At 47.5% G+C, this 16,513-nt stretch overlaps 3 protein-coding genes across 8 annotated transcripts in view; 2 read left to right on the top strand and 1 right to left on the bottom strand.

Moving 5' to 3' along the window:
* Ppp1r14d (protein phosphatase 1 regulatory inhibitor subunit 14D) overlaps positions 1-5,466 on the top strand; it is an 11,681-nt gene extending 6,215 nt beyond the window's left edge. For both annotated transcript variants that reach the window (XM_010624704.2, XM_010624705.2), the window contains 3 exons: positions 4,844-4,927; positions 5,079-5,111; positions 5,326-5,466. In XM_010624704.2, coding sequence (XP_010623006.1) covers positions 4,844-4,927; positions 5,079-5,111; positions 5,326-5,391 — 183 coding nt within the window. In that variant the 3' untranslated portion in view covers positions 5,392-5,466. The remainder of the gene's footprint in view (positions 1-4,843; positions 4,928-5,078; positions 5,112-5,325) is intronic.
* Positions 5,467-6,654: 1,188 nt separating this feature from the next.
* Positions 6,655-13,954, bottom strand: Zfyve19 (zinc finger FYVE-type containing 19). Of its 2 annotated transcripts, none has more exons than XM_010624697.3 (11): positions 13,692-13,954; positions 12,091-12,165; positions 11,894-11,947; positions 11,277-11,395; positions 11,033-11,178; positions 10,566-10,674; positions 8,406-8,618; positions 7,794-7,873; positions 7,388-7,486; positions 7,149-7,285; positions 6,655-7,070 (listed from the first exon to the last, which is right to left on the bottom strand). In XM_010624697.3, exons 2-11 carry the CDS (start codon positions 12,153-12,155, stop codon positions 6,992-6,994), a joined length of 1,101 nt encoding a protein of 366 aa, XP_010622999.1. In that variant the 5' UTR covers positions 12,156-12,165; positions 13,692-13,954; the 3' UTR covers positions 6,655-6,991. The 2 variants fall into 2 exon arrangements, with proteins under 2 accessions (XP_010622999.1, XP_010622998.1); XM_010624696.3 differs by having other exon boundaries at positions 12,091-12,212.
* Positions 13,955-14,030: 76 nt separating this feature from the next.
* The window catches only part of Dnajc17 (DnaJ heat shock protein family (Hsp40) member C17), a 37,637-nt gene continuing 35,154 nt past the window's right edge, over positions 14,031-16,513 (top strand). For all 4 annotated transcript variants that reach the window (XM_010624701.3, XM_010624698.3, XM_010624700.3 and 1 more), the window contains exon 1: positions 14,031-14,211. In XM_010624701.3, coding sequence (XP_010623003.1) covers positions 14,134-14,211 — 78 coding nt within the window. In that variant the 5' untranslated portion in view covers positions 14,031-14,133. The remainder of the gene's footprint in view (positions 14,212-16,513) is intronic.

Genomic DNA, 16,513 nt, shown 5'->3' on the forward strand with positions numbered 1-16,513 from the left:
TTTTTTTTTTTGGTACTGAGAATCGAACTCGGGTCCTTGTGCTTGCAAGGCAGGCAAAGGAACCACTGAGCTAAATCCCCAGCAGGCATTATTTATTTTTGAAAAGGTCTGGAAGGACCAGAAGTGTTAATACTGGTTTCCTCTTACACCGAGGAATGATAAGATAGGTGAGGTTTCTTTTCTTTCAACTTTTTATTTAAATGGACAAAACTGACTTTATTCAGCTGTAACTGATATAGAATAAAATGTGCTCTTTTGAAGTGCGCATTTAAATGCATTTTGCCATATGTAACTACTACCCTCACAAGAAAGGAACATTTCATCACTCAAAAAGTTCCCCAAATAGTACTTACCTTTAAACAAATGTTATAATTTAAATACTTATCGTGTCTATTTCATATAACTCACTGACTGCCAGTGATATGCTGCCATTTTGGGGCGGGTACTGGGGATTGAACTCACAACCTTGTGCTTGGGAGACACATGTGGTGCCACCAAGCTAAATCCCCAGCCCTAGTAATATGTAGGATCTTTGAAGCCAGGGTTTTTGTTTTGCTCACTGAAGTTTTGAAGTTTATAGTCAGGTAAACCATAGCTACTAAAAACATAATTGTTGCCTACATAGGTTCTAAAAGATTGAATAAGCAAGGGGAAAGGTGAAATTTTCAAATCACTGAAAAAATGGAGCCACATGCAGGGACACAAGCCTGTAATCCCAGCACTACGGGAAGCTGAGGTAGGAGGATTGTGACTTCAAACCCAACGTAGGCAATAAAAAAATAGCAGTGGTGATGCACACCTGCAATTTTAACTCTCAGGAAGCTGAGGCAAGAGGGTCTTGTGAGTTGGAAGCCAGCCTGGGTTACATAATGAAACCCTGTCTCAAAAAAAATGAATCAGTCAGTGTCTGGGGATGTAGCTCATATCAAAGGCCCTGGGTTCAATCTCTAGTACAGAGGGGGAAAAAAAAAAGTAAAAGCAATTAAAAAGTGTTATCCAGGGCCAGGGATTTAGCTCAGTGGTTCCACACCTGCCTAGCAAGCACAAGGGCCCAAGTTCAATCCTTGGTAACAAACAAACAAACAAACAAACAGTGTTATCCAAGTCAGTTTGGGAAGAACTTGCTAGGCATTAAGAAAGAAGAAAGGTAGGGGCTGGGGATTTAGCTCAGTGGTTCTGGTGTCTGCCTCGCAAGCACAAGGACCTGAGTTCAATCCCCGGTACACCCCCAAAAAAGAAGAAAGGGGGTAATCTATGCTAGAAAATACCATTAGATCTAGCTATATAAACAAATACTCTTATTTTCCCAGCTGCTCCCACCCTACCCCCTCAAACATTTATTTCCATCTTATGTGGAATGCTAGGGTTAATCTGAATTCAGTAACTTTAAAAATTTTTTTTAATTAGTAAGAAAAAACTGAAGAAGCCAATATATAAAAATAGATAAGATAGGTATGATAGCAGTCCTTTTATTTTCTTTTAGACAGGGTCTCACTATGTAGTCTAGGCTGGCCTCCAACTCTTTGTGATCCTCCTGCCTCAGCCTCCTAAGTGCTAGGATTATAGGTATGCACCGAAACACTCAATTTAGGAAAACAGTTCTTGAAAGGTGATCTAGTGACCACTGGGGGTTCCCAAGACTCTGTCAAGGATTCCACGATTATTTTCACAACAGTACTCAGGGTTTTTTTTGTGTGTGTGTGCATGTGCTACGCAGGGTCTTCACCCAGCCATTTTTGTTTGTTTGTTTGAGAGTAACAGAGGTCGATCAATCTTCTGACTGTCTAGAAAGGGGAACAAAGAGGGCTAAAGAAAAATAGATAAGAGAGACTGGCATAGTTTCAAAGTATAGAGGGGCAGGAGGTCAGTGCCACAGAGCAGGCAAAGACAAAGACTCTCAGAGCGAGGCACTATTTATTGGGTTGGCTCATAGGGAGTATCTGACGAGTCAGAGGGTAGCGATAATCCTGTGATGATGAAGATCTTATGCTGATGAGGTGGATGAGGGATTTATGTTGATTCCGATGATGAGGTGAGCAGAATGTTCTCACAACAGTAGGTGGGATGAGTTAAACTGAGAAAGAATTTGCCCCTTCTCAGGTGAAAACTGTTCTCTCTCTATTTTTACTTTGTTGTTACTACTTGGTTCTCAAAGACCCTGGATGTCTTCAGCTGATGTAATCTTGCCCTTAATCATCACAGCATCACAGGACTATTGAGACCACAGACAGCCCTAATCATATATATGTATTTTTGTTTTGTTTTGTTTTGTTTTTTGAGACAGGGTCTCACTATGTAGTTGAGACTGACCTGGAACTCACTATGTAGCCCAGGCTGGTCTCAAACTCACAGAGATCCTCCTCCCTCAGCCTCCTGAGTGCTGGGATTACAGGGGTGCGCCACCACACCTGGCTGTTTTGTTTGTTTTGAAGTAGAGTCTCACTATATGGGTCATGCTTGAATTTACTATGAAGCCCAGGCTGGCCTTAAACTTGCAGTAATTCTCAGTTTTAGCCTTCTAGGTCCTGGGATTACAGACATGTGCCACCATGCTTGACTTCATTTTTATAATTCTGTATTGTTTAGTTTTCTCAGTGATTATGACTTTTAGGCAGTTTATGTGTCATACAATTCACCCACTGTAAGTGTATAATTCAGTGGTTTTCAGTGTCTTACAGGATCGTCAAGCATTATCATGGTCTAATTCTAGACATTTTGTCCCCACAAAAAGAAATACCAGCCACATCTGGCGGTGCATACCTATAACTTCAGCACTCAGGATGTTGAGGCAGGACAATCACTTTGAGTTCAAGACCAGCCTAAACTACATGGCGTGACTGTCTCAAAAAAGCAAAACAAACAATACCCCTGCCATCATGTACGTTAGCAGTCACGCCTCCCAGTCTGCCATTTGGTCTCTGTAGATTCTGGCCATTTCTCACTGACTACTTGAAAATATATGGCCTTTTGTGTCTCATTCATGCATGCTGTAGCATGAACTGATACTTAATTCCTGCTTATTGCTAAATAATACTGTATAGGACTGGGGATTTAGCTCAGTGGTGCTGCCACCCGCCTTGAAAATGCAAGGTCCTAAGTTCGATCCCTGGTACCAAAAAATTTTAAAAATAATATATATATATGCTTTTTGCTTTTGTTTTTGTTTTTTCCAGGGATTGAACTCAGGACCTTGTGCTGGCCAGGCAGGCACCGGTGACACTGAGCTACATCCCTGGCCCTAGCTACCCAATATCCATTACATCATTTCATTTCCTGGACATTTTAGGTTGTTTTTATTTTTTGCCTGTTGTGAATAATACTGGTATCAACATTCATGTACATGTTTTTGTGTAGACTTTTATTTTCATGTCTCTTGGGAATAGACCCAGGCATGGCATTGTTGGCTTAGATGATAACTCTATTTCACTTTTTTTGTTTTGTTTTTTGAGACAGGGTCTCACTATGTAGTTGAGATTTACCTGGAACTCACTATGTAGCCCAGGCTGCTCTCCTCACAGTGATCCTTCTGCCTCAGATCCCAAGTGCTGGGATTGCACACTCAGCTATTTCACTTTTTTTTTTTTTTTTTGGTACTTGGGATCAAACTCAGGTCTTTGTGCTTGGGAGGCAGGCGGCGGAACCACTGAGCTAAATCCCCAGCCCTTTATTTCACTTTTTAAGGAAATGCCCTATTGCTTTCCAAATCAGCTGCACCAATTTATATTCCTATATACAATGTATGTAATTTTGATATAAAACATAAGATGTTTTTCTCAAATGTAGTGGTTCATGTCTGTAATCCCAGTACTTGGGAGGCTGAAGCAGGGGATTAAAGTTTGAGGCCAGTCTGGACAATTTAGGGAATCCTTGTCTCAAAAGAAAAAAGAAAAGCTGGGGATATAGCTCAGGGGTAAACCACCACTTGCATAGCATATGTGAGGACCTTGGTTTAATCCTCAGGATGATGGGGGAGGGAGGGAGGGAGAGAGCGTGCTGTACTTGACATTCTCTGGGTTAATCTCAAGTGCTGCAAAAACAAACAAAAACAAAACAACAAGAAAAATAGGGCAGGGTATGGTGCTGCACTTCTGTAATCCCAGTACTGGGGAGGCTGAGGCAGGAGGATCACTGTGAATTCGAGGACAACCTGGGCTACATAGTGAATTCAAGGCCAGCCTGAACTACATAGTGAGACCCTACCTCAAAACAAACAAAAAACACTTGGGAGGTTGAGGCAGGAGGATTGCCTGGAGTTCAAGGCTAGCCAGGGCTACACAGTGAGTTCAGGGCCAGCCTGAACTACAAAGCAAGATCCTGACTCAAAAAACTAAACAAAACAAAACAAACAATATTGGAAGGCTATGCTTTAGCCAGGAGTGATGGTGCATGCCTGTAATCCCAGTACTTGGGAGGTTGGGGCAGGAGGATTGCCACAAGTTTTAGGCCAGTCTGGGCTACGAAGTGAGTTCAAACCCAGCCTGGAAGATATAGCAAGACCCTGTCTCAAGAAAAAGAAAAAGATATTTTTTCCCTTTTTTGTTATTGTTGTTTTGTTTTTCTTTTTCTTTCTTTCTTTTTGAAGGCTGGCTTCAAATTTGAGCTGATCCTCCTGCTTCAGCCTCCTAAGTGCTGGGATTACAGGCGTGCACCACCACACCTGGCAAGAATAGACACTTTTTAAAGAACCCTAAGGTGACATATGGGTGTTTGGTAAATGTTTGTGGCATGGTAATGAATGGATGCTCTGAGTAAGGTGAGGAGCAGGGCTGACCATGGGACATCACAGGGGATGGGTTTGGAGATGAGTGAGTCCCTGACAGTGACCCATGTTGTTCCCAAACAGGATCAAGCCGACCCCTTTGAGCCGGAGATTGACCTGGAGGCTCTCATGGAACTTTCCACTGAGGAGCAGAAGACTCATTTGGAGGTGGGATGGGAAGCTGGTCCCAGGGGCTGGTGGCTGGGCCTGGACCCAGGGCAAGCCGAGAACCCAGACTTTGCCTCCTTGGGCGGGCGGGGAGAACCTATATGGAGGAATGAATGTGTGGGAAAGTGCTCTACCCTTCTCTTCTTCCCAGGGCATTCTCCGAGACTGTCCCCGGCCCACTGAGGTAAGGGATGTTCAGCTGGTCTGGAGGCGAGAGCAGGCCTGGGGGAGGGCTGCTAATGAAGATGATGAAAAGGAGCATTGGAAAGGAAGGCTCAGCCTTCTTCCTTCTGCCCTTTTCTGGCTCTAGGGAGGTAGGGTCAGGGGTAGATTAGGAAGGGCAGGGTGGAAGATGGCCATGACCCCATGCTTTGATCTCCCTCCCGTTTACCCCTCAGCCTTTTATCTCTGAGCTGCTTAGTCAGCTCAAAAAACTTCGGAGACTCAGCCGGCCTCAGAAGTAAGCCCCGAGAGACCATCCTGGGCAGCCTCCACACTGCCAGGCCTGTCGTGAACTCCCGGATCCTGGATGAGCAGGAAGCGGCTCTTTGGGACCCAAACAAGAATAAAGGAAGATGAAGGACACTTGTGTACCTTGTGTGTACGTGCAGTCACGGCTGTGTTCTCTGGGCTGGGCTGAGCTAGTCCTACCTGTTGTTACCCAGTGCTTTCCTTGGCAGCCATATGGATAAAAACTTAAAGAGACCCAGCTAAATGGAGTGTGGGCTATGTCTGTGCTGAGGATCGGGAGAGCGTGAAGTGAAACCCTAAGAACAACATCCTAAGGCTGTACCCACAACTTCCCCACTCATCTATGCCAATAGGTCTTGAGAATTCAAAGGTGAAGGTCACAGCTGTTTTTGAAAAGATCACAACTTAGTGGGCCAGGGATTTAGCTCAGTGGTGCCACTGCCTGCCTCACAAGCGCAAGGACCTGAGTTCAATCTCCAGTACCAAAAAAAAAAAAAAAAAAAATCACAATTTAGTAAAGCTCAGAGGCCAAGGATACCTGGCTAAGACACATCATCATGGCATCACCAGCAAAGAGGCTCAAGTGGCCAAGACTAGTGAATCCCAAGAGGTAAATACCTAGCTGGATCTGAGGCCATCCCAGGCTAATCCTTTCTCCTCAGTTGATACAGGAGGCCTCAGGTTAAGGTCTCTTTCTTGAGTTGGTTCCAGTCAAGAGCAGGAAGGAAATATGGAGACCTTGCTGAGGAGTGTACAGGGTACAAGTTAGGTCAGAGGAAGTTATTGGAAGACACATACTAGGTCTGAATGGCAGGAGCCCTGGAAGGTAGGGATCCCTTGAATAAGGCAGGAAGCAGGCATGTCTGCAAAATTGTTCCTACATGCAATTTGGGTACTAGAGAGGTGAGAAATCCAATATGGAATCTCTGGAGGCTAAGCTGGGCTGTTCATAGCAGGAAGACAGTTCACTTGAATGAATATTCATGCTTAGCTCCTAAAGCCACCAGGATGGGTGGGGCTGTTCCGGCTGGCAGAAACTTACAGGATGCCACACTTTTCCCTCATCCATAGGACTATGCTCATAGCCTACATTGTTCTTGTCACCTCTCACAGGGCCCAGGCTCAGGACCCACAGGATTCTAGAGGTAAGAGATGCTGGGGGGGGCGGTGGTTTCAGTGGGACACGTGTTTAGAAGAGGGAAGACCTGGATTCCATCCCTAGCACCACCAACAAAGACAGACACTGAGCCCAAAGAATCAGCATACTTTATTAGATCCACTACACACCAGGGAAGGCCCTGGGCCCTGAAGCCTGGCTACAGGGCTCATCTTTAGATTCAATTTGGTCTTTTCTATCAGGCCTCTCACTTTCAGTCCAGGATTCCTGGAGAAGGGCCTCTATTTGTCCTTCTCTCAGGCTCCTCCAATCGTCTCACATGAAACTCTTCCTCCTTCCAGGGACACCAAGGCTCAGCAGGGGCACACCCATCATCAGTAGAGCCTGAGCTGCTGTGTCACTGGATGGCCTAGGGCTGGGGGTGCCAGCCTGCAGGCTGCCTACAGGGCTGTCTGCCCAGGAGAACTGGGGTTTTCTCAGTGCTCTCGGCCAGCATGTGGGGAACGATAGGCAGATGTCTGGTGCTCTTTAAGTTCAAAGGCATCGTGGCCCTCTCTGTGAAGCAAAGAGCTAAAGGTCAGGGATCCAGGGCGGGCCCTGGGTCCTCCCACAGAAAATTCTACCTGTACCCACCGGAAGCACCGGGCACAGTAGAGGTCTCCGTCACAGCCGGCACAGCGTAGGGTGGCATCCTCATTGCAGATGCAGCACCAGGGGAGCTCCTCTTCCTCAGCCTCAGGCCTAGGAGCCACAGGCTGGACCTTCAGGGACTGGAAGGAATGGGGGAAGTAAGGTATCCGATGGGAACAGTCAGCTGGGCAGGGAGGAAGGCTGTAGGCAGCCTGGGGATGTGTGTCTGGGGCTTTTCTCACCTCAGGCTGTGCCTTCCAGGGTTGGGCCCAGTGTCGGGGTGCTGGCTCCACAGGGATGTTAAAGCCACTTGCCTCATCCAAGGCAGTTTCCTCAGTGAGCTGTGGGTAGGGGGAAAGGTATCATTTCCTGCTCTGGAGCTAGATGATGCTCCTCTTCTGTAGTTCTGTACTCTGCAGCCTCAGCTTCTCAACTCTTCTTCCATTACCTCTTGCCTGAGGCTGCTGATACTCATCTCAAAAGACCAGGGAGAAGGACCTGCTCACAGGGATGGAGGACTCCACCTAGATATGAGGTGCAGTGATTGGCTACAGAGCCCCAGAATGGGGCCAGGGGAAAGGGGCCAGGCAAGTGGCGAAGTACGAGACAGGCAGGACACAGGTAGTTGGGTGCAAAAACCCGGCCCACCTGCTGCATGACTCTCTGGATGGCAGTCTCTTCATCCTCGTCCTCATCACTGGCTGGGAGGTGGTAGTCCTGGAGGCTCACTTGAATAAGGGAGAGATGGGAACAGGGGAAGGAGGAGCGAGGGTGAGAGATTTCACTTGAGTGGCAGTCCTCCTCTCTTCCAGAACTGGTCTGTTTCCCAGGGTTCTTGTTCCAGAGCTGAGAAGCCTCATTAGTCAGCCTGACCAGACCTTGTTTCTCCCTGCTCCACCCTGCAAGGATGGGCCCTCACTGAAGCAACCCCGAGGAATGAGAACAGGAAAAGAGGCCTTAGCACCTCAAGGGATTGATTGAAAGTCCTCCTGCCCTTTGAGGGCTGCCGCTGGTTCTTCATCCACTTGCTTTGCCCTAGTCCAGGGATGGCGAATCTTTTAGAGCTTTCAATGATACAAACAGCTTGCTGGGGCACATGTGCCATCAGCTTACTATCAGTGAGTGCCCTAGTCCATTCCTCAGGGCTCTGGGCACAGGGATCCCTGGCCCCTGACTCAGCCTTAGCAGGGACAGCTTGTCCTGGCAGAGAGGCAGGCCTTGACCAATGGGCATGAGTGAGTGGTTCACTCTAGTCTTTACCTCTGTCAGGGTCCTGTCCCCGCAACACAGCCAGTCGCTTGGCAAGGGCCAGGATCCGCTCCTGCCTGGTGTTCTCCTCCCGTAGCTCAACTGCTGCCTCAGCCAGAAGCCTGCTCTTCTCTTCTTCCAGGGACCAGATGGCCTGCCCCAGGGACTTAGTGTGCTGGCTCCCTTCAGTACCCTGGTTGAGGTCATTCTGGAGAGAGGCCACACCTGGAAAGAGTAATGCATTAGGGAGGCAGAGGCACTCTAAGATCTCTCCCCAGAAAACACTTAGCCTACTTTTCATACACCATCAGCTTTTTGCTTAGTATTAGCACCTATGACTTATAAATAAAAAAATTAGTATTTCCTCTATTTTTCCAAATGGTATCTTTCTCATACATTCCTACCGGATACAGGTTTGAGACTCACCACCCTGAAAGATCAAGATATGAGGAAGCCAAAGTGTAGCCAGTCTCTGCCTTTCAGAGCTGGAATTAGTCTTTCCCTGAAGCAGCACAGAGAGGGCCTGAATGAGGCCAAGGTCTTGTATATCACTGGGCAGGAAGAATTTTATAGAGTGGGTGTGGCTCACCTATGGTCACCTTGAGCCTACATTTCAGAGCAAGAGACCTGAAACCAGAGAGGTTTGGATTCAAAGCCCACCCCTGCTGCTTAAGAGTTGTGTGACCATGGGCTGGGGATTTCGCTCAGTGGTTCTGCCACCTGCCTCACAAGCGCAAGGGCCCAAGTTCAATCCCTGGTACCAAAAAAACAAGAGTTGTGTGACCTTGGTCAAATTGTTTCCTTACCTATAAATAAGGATGATAACATATAACACAAGATTATTGATTTTCAGTGAGATTGTGTAAGGCATGGTTTCTCAGTCTTAGTTCTACTGACACATTGGAGTGGTATAACTCTGTTGGAGGGAGCTGACCTAGGCATTGCAGGATGTTAGCAGCATCCCTGGCTTCTACCCTCCAGATGCTGACTCTCTCCCCTGAGTTGTGATGACCAGAAAGTCTTTGACATTTATGAAAGAGTCCAGAGAGAATAATCATCCTTGGTTGATAACAACTGCTCTAAAGCCTCCAAATAGCACTGTCCAACGGGATTGTCTATGATTGTGTTCTATGTGTGCTGTCCAACACGGCAGCCAGGAGCTCTCATGGGTATTGAACACTTGAAATGTGGCTGGCACCACTAAGCAACTGAACTTTATGTATTTATTTATTTTAAGTAACTGAACTTTAAATTGAATTTTTTTTTTCTTTTTTGTACCAGGGATCAAACTCAGGACCTTGCGCTTTTGGGGCAGGCACAGTGCCACTGAGCTAAACACCCAGCACTAAATTGAACTTAATTTTCAACAGCCTCTTCTTCCTTCTTCTTCTTTTTTTTAAGCAGTGGCAGAGTTTATTTGAGAAAGTAAAAGTGAAAAGTGAAAAGTGAGAGGGCCAGGGATTTAGCTCAGTGGTTCTAGTGACTGCTTTGCAAGCACAAAGACCCAAGTTTGATCCCAGTTACCAAAAAACAACAAAAAAAAGTGAGAGAGAAGCTGGTACAGAGCAAGCTCAGGCTAAAGAAAAAAAGGGAGAGAGAGCCGAGATAAAGTATATGCTGCATCTGGGAAACACAGCATGGTCTATCAGGGAAAGCTACAATAGCCTTCATCCTTATCACCATCACCATCACCATCACTGCAGAGAATACTGTCTGAGCACTCACTATGGGCTAACTGCTTACTGGATGATCTCAATTCTTCCTCCCTTTAGCCAAGAGGTAGGCAATAACATATACATCCTTTTTATACATGAGGAAAATGACTTGCCCATAGTCACATAGCTAGCATGTGATAGAACAGGGATACATTGTCTGGTTCCAAAGTCCATGTATTTAACTACTAGGCCTACAGTGGTTTTCTTTGGAGTATTCAATAAATGGTAGCCCTTATGATACTGACTGCTCTGATTTATTTTTATTTATTTATTCTTTTGGTACTGGGGATTGAACTCAGAACCTTGTGCTTATCAGGCAGGTGCAGCACTACTGAGCTAAATCCCTGGCCCTTGATCACTCTGACTTATATTCATCTCCCCAAAGGGTGGACAGCAGAGCATCTCTCATCTGGGAAAAGAAGGCTATGTCCCTGGAGGAGCCAAGTAGAGGGGTTACCTGTGTCTCCTTGTTTCCAGCTTTCATCAATAGCTGCCTCAGCTGCCAGCTGTGTTAGCAGATCCTGTGACTGCTGAGCCTGTGTTCTGGTGTCTGGTGTCTGATGTGCCTGCCCAGAGGAGAGAACCTCAGTGAGGAATGAGGGGAGGGGAAAGCTACACTACAAGGCCTAGAAGCAGTCTGGGTCAGGAGTGAATGTAAGAAGTTCTCAAAGTCCAGGGAAAGGAGACTAATTCAAGGCCCATAGTCAAGTCAGTCTGGGAGACCCCAGTAGAACTGAACATCTGCTCTTTTTTGACCTAGTCAATCCTGCTGCTTGTTACTTGGCCTGGCAGCAGACCTGAGGTTCAGGAGGTAGGGGTGGAAGGCTTTACCAACTTCTGCAAAGTACATGACCAAACACATATCTGGGCTTCTGCAAGGTCCCTGCCCTAGGAATCTCTTCCCTCCCAAACCATAGCACTCACCGGCTGAGGGGTCTGAGAAGGTGGAGCTCTGCCCTGCAATGCTGCAAGCCGAGTCTCCATCTCCTGGGTGGAAGGGATGGGACCCTGGGATTCATCCTTCAGTGCAGCCAGCCGTGCCTCTATCTCTGCCTGTGAGGGCACTGTCTCTACAATTGGCAGGGGAAGATCCTTGTAAGGACCAGAGCAATCCCAGTTCCAGAAGCCCCCAACTGTCTTTCTGGACATCCTGCTTGCTCCTACTCACTGGACTTATTCTCCTGGCGGAGCCGTGCTAGGCGCTCAGCGATGACTTGGTCTTGCTGGGTCAGCCCTTGGCTCTGGAGAGGGCTGGGCTTCTGCTTGGCTTCCAGGGCTGCTATACGCCTGGAAGGATATAAGATACAGGCTCTTGAAGGCAGAAAGTAGGACTAAAGGCATCTATTCAGTTTCCCATCAAATCATTTCTGGATGTCTAGGGAGGCCTCCAGTGGGCAATCCTCCATGGCCCTTGCTCATGTTACTCTGCAACCCAACCCTGCTGGCCAGGCCCAGGGTTTGGTTGAGAGGCTGAGATCTACCAAGTGCCTTCTTTAGGGAGAGGGCTGCTGAGCTGTGAGCACAAATGGGCAGTCAACAGCCTGTGAGGTAGGTATTTTTTTTTTTTTAAAGACAGAGTCTCACTGCATAGCTCATGCTGGCCTTGAACTCATGGCAATCCTCCTGCCTCAGCCTCGAGTACTGGGATTATAGGCATGTGCTACCATGTCCACCTAAGGTGGGTATTCTGACTCTGCATTCATTTGATCTAGACTAGAAGAGTTCTACCCATAGCTCCGGTGTCCTTTCTCCATGCCCATTTTTCTTTTTATCTTCAGTACTTACTTCTTATAGTTCTGAGGTGGTGACCACTTGGAGGCATTGGCAGGAGAAGACCCTCTATAGAGAAGCAATCTGGCATTAGAAAGCCTGCTATCCCATCAGTCAGGGCCCCCCTCCCCAAACACTACCTGGGCTGACCTCTGATGGCCAGAAGTCCACTGCCGTGCTTAGCTGACCCTTCACCCATGCCAGCCTCTCACCTGGTCAGGACCTCGTGGCATTGCTTGCAGACTTTCTGTTGGGTGTTGCCAGTTCGGGGGATCATTGCACTGAAGCTAAGGCAACCAGAACAGAAGGCCCGGCCACAATTCTTACAGCCGTACTACAAAACACATGAAGCAGGAGGATCCACCTCTCACCCTGCCCTTAGGCTCCTCCCTAGGACTTTCAAGTACATACAGAAAGAAGATACTGAATTGTGTCTTCACAATTCTTCAGTTGCTGGGAAGAGGAAGAAGAGTGGGGCCCTAAGGTCTAGGGAGAGACTGGACAGAGAGTAAAGCAGTTCCTTGGTTTCCAGTATCTTATCCAAGTCACAAATCTTTCTGCAAAATTGCCATGCTTCCTAACATCTTTAATGCCTGCCACCAGCAAAGCCTTGTGCTTCAGACTATGGATTCTTCAACAAAGGAGAATCATTTTGTTTTTTGTTTTGTTTGTTTTTTTGTTTTGATACCAGGGATCGGAGTCCTTGTGCTTTCCAGGCAGGCATCGTCAACAGAGACCAACAAAGGAGAATCTTGAGAGTGCAGGGCCCATCCATGCCTTTCCTACTCTGGTAGAACTTGGCTCAGAATGGGATGAGATTGATAGCTACCACTAAGCACTTACTGTGAGCCAGGCACTAAGTTTAGTACTTAACATTCATCACTTGACTTAGCCCCAATAATCTACACACACTGTCTTATTTAATTCTGATGTTCACCATTATTTTCCCTATTTCAGCAGAGGCCCGAAAAGTTACATGCCTGGCTCCAACAAAGGTCATCCTGTAAAACAGCAAAGGTCACACCTGAACCTACTCCAGAATCCTGTCATCTAAGAGCTACCTGGTCCTGTCTCCTTACATGGCATTAATTCTTCTTTCCCATCTGGTTCCATCATCTTCTGGTGAGATGCTCTGGCCACAAGTGAGAGACAGAAAGCCTGCGGTTTACCAGAGAAACCTGACAGATCTGTGTTAACAAGAAAGCCTTTGCCTGAGTGCCCCCGCTGGGTCAGGAGGACAGGTGGTTACTGAAAAGGTGGCTTACAGGGAAAAGGCAGGCTGTGGGACGGGAGAGGCTTCAGAGCAAAGGGCACAGTAGGACGGACAGGGTCATGGAGTATTAAAGACCGCTGTGGGAAGGAATAGGCTGAGGAAGACGTAGATTTATGAAAATGACAGCAGCATGCTTTACAATGTATAGGGTACTTGGGCCGGGGATTTAGCTCAGTGATGCCGCCACCTGCCTCTCAAACACAAGTTCCCGAGTTCGATCCCCTGTACAAAACAAACAAACAAACCCCAAACAGAGCTGGGTATTTAGCGCACTGGCACCACTCCTGACTCACAAAGCAAAACAAAAACAATGTATAGGGTACTTTCACCTCCAGCACCTCTCTGGACCCTCACATCGGCCGCAAAAAAAGAAGAAGCCTTAGCCTCACTTTGCAGAAATGAAAACTGAGGCTCAATGACTTCATAAAAACCATATTGCTGAAAAGAGGCCGTAAAACCCGGGCTTTGCCCTGCAAGTCCCACGCTTTTCCCGTCGCTCCTCGTCCTCCCTGGCCCTCCAGCCCTGGGGAGAAGACTCGCCTCCTTCTTGAAGAGGGTGAACTTGACGGCGCAGCCGTAGCACCTATTCTCCATCGTATCGCCCAGTGCAGTCGGATCCGCGTGGCAGAAGTCGGGCGGGCCACACCTCGGCCTCTCAGACCCTCACCCACTAGCCCTGCTTGCCTAACCCTAACCCTAACCCACTCCAGGCGTTTGGCCTCAGCCGAAGAGGCGCGCAAGCGGGGGGTGGGAGGTGGGTGTTTCCCGGGTGGGGGGTTGTTTCCCAGAGCTCGGAGGCGGAGGGAGCGGAGGCTGCTGGGAGTCGTAGTTCACTTGCCGTTGCGCGCTCCCTCAGTCAGTCAGTTCGGAACCGGAACTCAGTGATTCCCAGGGGGCTTAGGGACGTGCGGCCAGCCAGGAAACAGAAACCCCCGCGCTTGGCCTCATGGGAGTTGTAGTGCGAATCTAGTCAGCTGGAACCATGGCGGTGACCAAGGAGCTCTTACAGTTGGACTTGTACGCGCTGCTAGGCATTGAGGAGCAGGCGGCGGACAAAGAGGTGAGAGCGGTGGCGAGGAAGGCAGATCCAGGACGGCCTAGCAGCCCTTCCTCGCTGCTGGCACCAATTCTGTAGGTTTGGCTGGATTCTGGACAGGGAACGTGGGGCGGCCCTATGACCTCAGAAGGCGGGCGCTCAGATCCTTCCTGGACAGTCTGAAGGATTCACGAGGAGAGTGGCACTGAAGGCTCTCGCGCGGGGTGGCTGTACCCTCTCTGTGGCCTCTGCTTGAGGCAGGCGACGGTGAGCCTGAGAGGGAAGTCTGACCTCTTCTTTGCGACTGCGCAGCCCCAGACTCCTAGTCCACTTCTGCCCTCCTATGACTAGGGACTAGGACGTTTCTTTTTTGGTCTCTTTTGCAGGCTGATTTAACACCCCGTAAAATCTGGAGTCGAAGAAGGAGTAGATGCTCCACTACCTCTTCATCCCCAGTTTGGCGAGACCCTGCTGTCTCTAGCCTATTGACCCTTTTCAAGGGCCAGATACTCAGGTGTTGTCCTCTCGGGATGCGCTAGTTAGTGGGCCAAAAACAGGATCCGAAGGGTATGGCAAGTGTGGATCAAGCTGTACATGAGGTTTCTGTTATTTCCCTCTGGTTCATAGTGATAGTTGTAACATTATAGGCAGAGGAGGCTGATAATTTATGGGATGCAAATGAATGCCCATCAGTGCCCCTGTACTTCTTGACTGTCCTGCTCAAGGTCTGAGGGAGCTTTCAAGTGGAAGTTGTGGGAGCCAGGTGGCAATGCACACCTGTATCCCCAGCACTCTGGGAGCCCGAGGCAGGAGAATCGCAAATTTGAGGACAGCCTGGGAAATTTAGGGACTTATTGAGACCCTATCTCAAAATCAAAAAATGGGCTAGGCAATGTAGCCTTGGATTCAAATCCCAGTACCTCTAAAAAGAAGTGTTATCGGGCCAGGATTTAGCTCAGTGGTTCCGCCCCCTACCTCGGAAGTGCAAGAACCCGGTACCAAAAAGAGAAAAAAAAAAGTGTTATCTATGAAGTACCAAATGCACCTATTATAAGTGTCATAAGTCTTTCATATTAAAGTATTAATGATGCTGAACATCTATATAATGTTTATTAGGTACTGGACACTAAGCGTGTGTACAGTTCATTTTGTCTGAAACGAAACAAAAAGTACAAGGAAATAAACCTTGAACTGTAGGTGGCAATCTTGAGAAAGACCCTAGGGGTTACTGCTTATTCTCTTTCTTGTCAACCAGTTCTCCTTTCCAGTGCTTATTTCCATTTTCAGTTTGGGTACATTGGCTGACTTCATGCCGAGGGATACTTTTGGGCAAAAAGTAAGGGAAAATTTAGGGCCTAGTAGGTGCTAGTGTCCCTTTTTTGATTTATGTATTTTTAAAGTAAAAGAAGACAATTTATTGGAAAATGGGAAAGGAGGAAGAGAGAGGTGCCAGGCAGTTACTCTGGACAAGTAGGGAGAATTTGAAAGTGAATTAATTGCTCCCTTTCCTTGTTTTTGTTTTTTGTTTTTTGGCATTTTTCTCCTGAGACATGGTACGGAAAGCCTGCAGTTTACCAGGGAAACCTAACAGGTCTGTGTTAACAAGAATGCCTTTGTCTGAGTGCCCTGGGGACAGGAGGACAGGTGATTACTGAAAAGAGACCTGGGCAAAGGCAGGTTATGGGATGGGAGAGCTTTCAGAGCAAAGGGCACAGTAGGATGGACAGGATCACGGGGCTTGTGTAGTTCAGGCTGACCTTGAACTCAGAATGTAGCCCATGCTGGCCTCAAAACTCATGGCAATCCTCCCGCTTCAGCCTCCCCTCCTGAGTGCTGGGACTACTGGTGTGCACTAACATGTCCAGACTTTCCTTGGTTTAATAGATGTTATGTACTCTAGGGAACCTAGGGGCCCAAGAAATGTTTGAAGTGTATACCTGGAAGCCTCCTAAACTTTGGTTGTCTGGCTATGTAACATAAGTCACCCCATTCCACAAAAAAGTGAGATCCTGCAGTATTTTTCTTTCAGTGTCTGGCTTATTTCACTTAACACAGAGCCCTCAGGGTTTACCTATGTTATCTATAGTGTGGAATCTCCTGCTTTTTAAGTCTGAATAGTCCATTGTGCGTGTCGTTGGTTCCATATCTTGGCTATTGTGAATAGTGCTGCAGTGAACATAGGAGGGCAGATATCTTTAGGATGTGATAGTTTTCCACCTAGGGGTTCTTTTTTATTTTAAGGTTTTTTATTTCCTGTTTATTATCAGTACTACAGTAGAACATTTTGTAATGACTGGTGAGTGACATGTGGACACCAACAGTGTTT

This window comes from Fukomys damarensis, unplaced genomic scaffold (assembly GCF_012274545.1).
Source record: "Fukomys damarensis isolate Sample0158 unplaced genomic scaffold, DMR_v1.0_HiC HiC_scaffold_17, whole genome shotgun sequence".
Lineage (NCBI taxonomy): Eukaryota > Metazoa > Chordata > Mammalia > Rodentia > Bathyergidae > Fukomys > Fukomys damarensis.

Excerpts from the sequence above, each read along its gene's own strand:
- Zfyve19 (XM_010624696.3), bottom strand. The coding sequence starts at position 13,745 with ATGGAGAATAGGTGCTACGGCTGCGCCGTCAAGTTCACCCTCTTCAAG. Across the intron at positions 11,948-12,090 it reads TGCCACGAGGTCCTGACCAG|AGGGTCTTCTCCTGCCAATG; the intron begins GTGAGAGGCTGG and ends GCTTCTCTATAG. Across the intron at positions 11,179-11,276 it reads CCGCCAGGAGAATAAGTCCA|AGACAGTGCCCTCACAGGCA; the intron begins GTGAGTAGGAGC and ends TGCCAATTGTAG.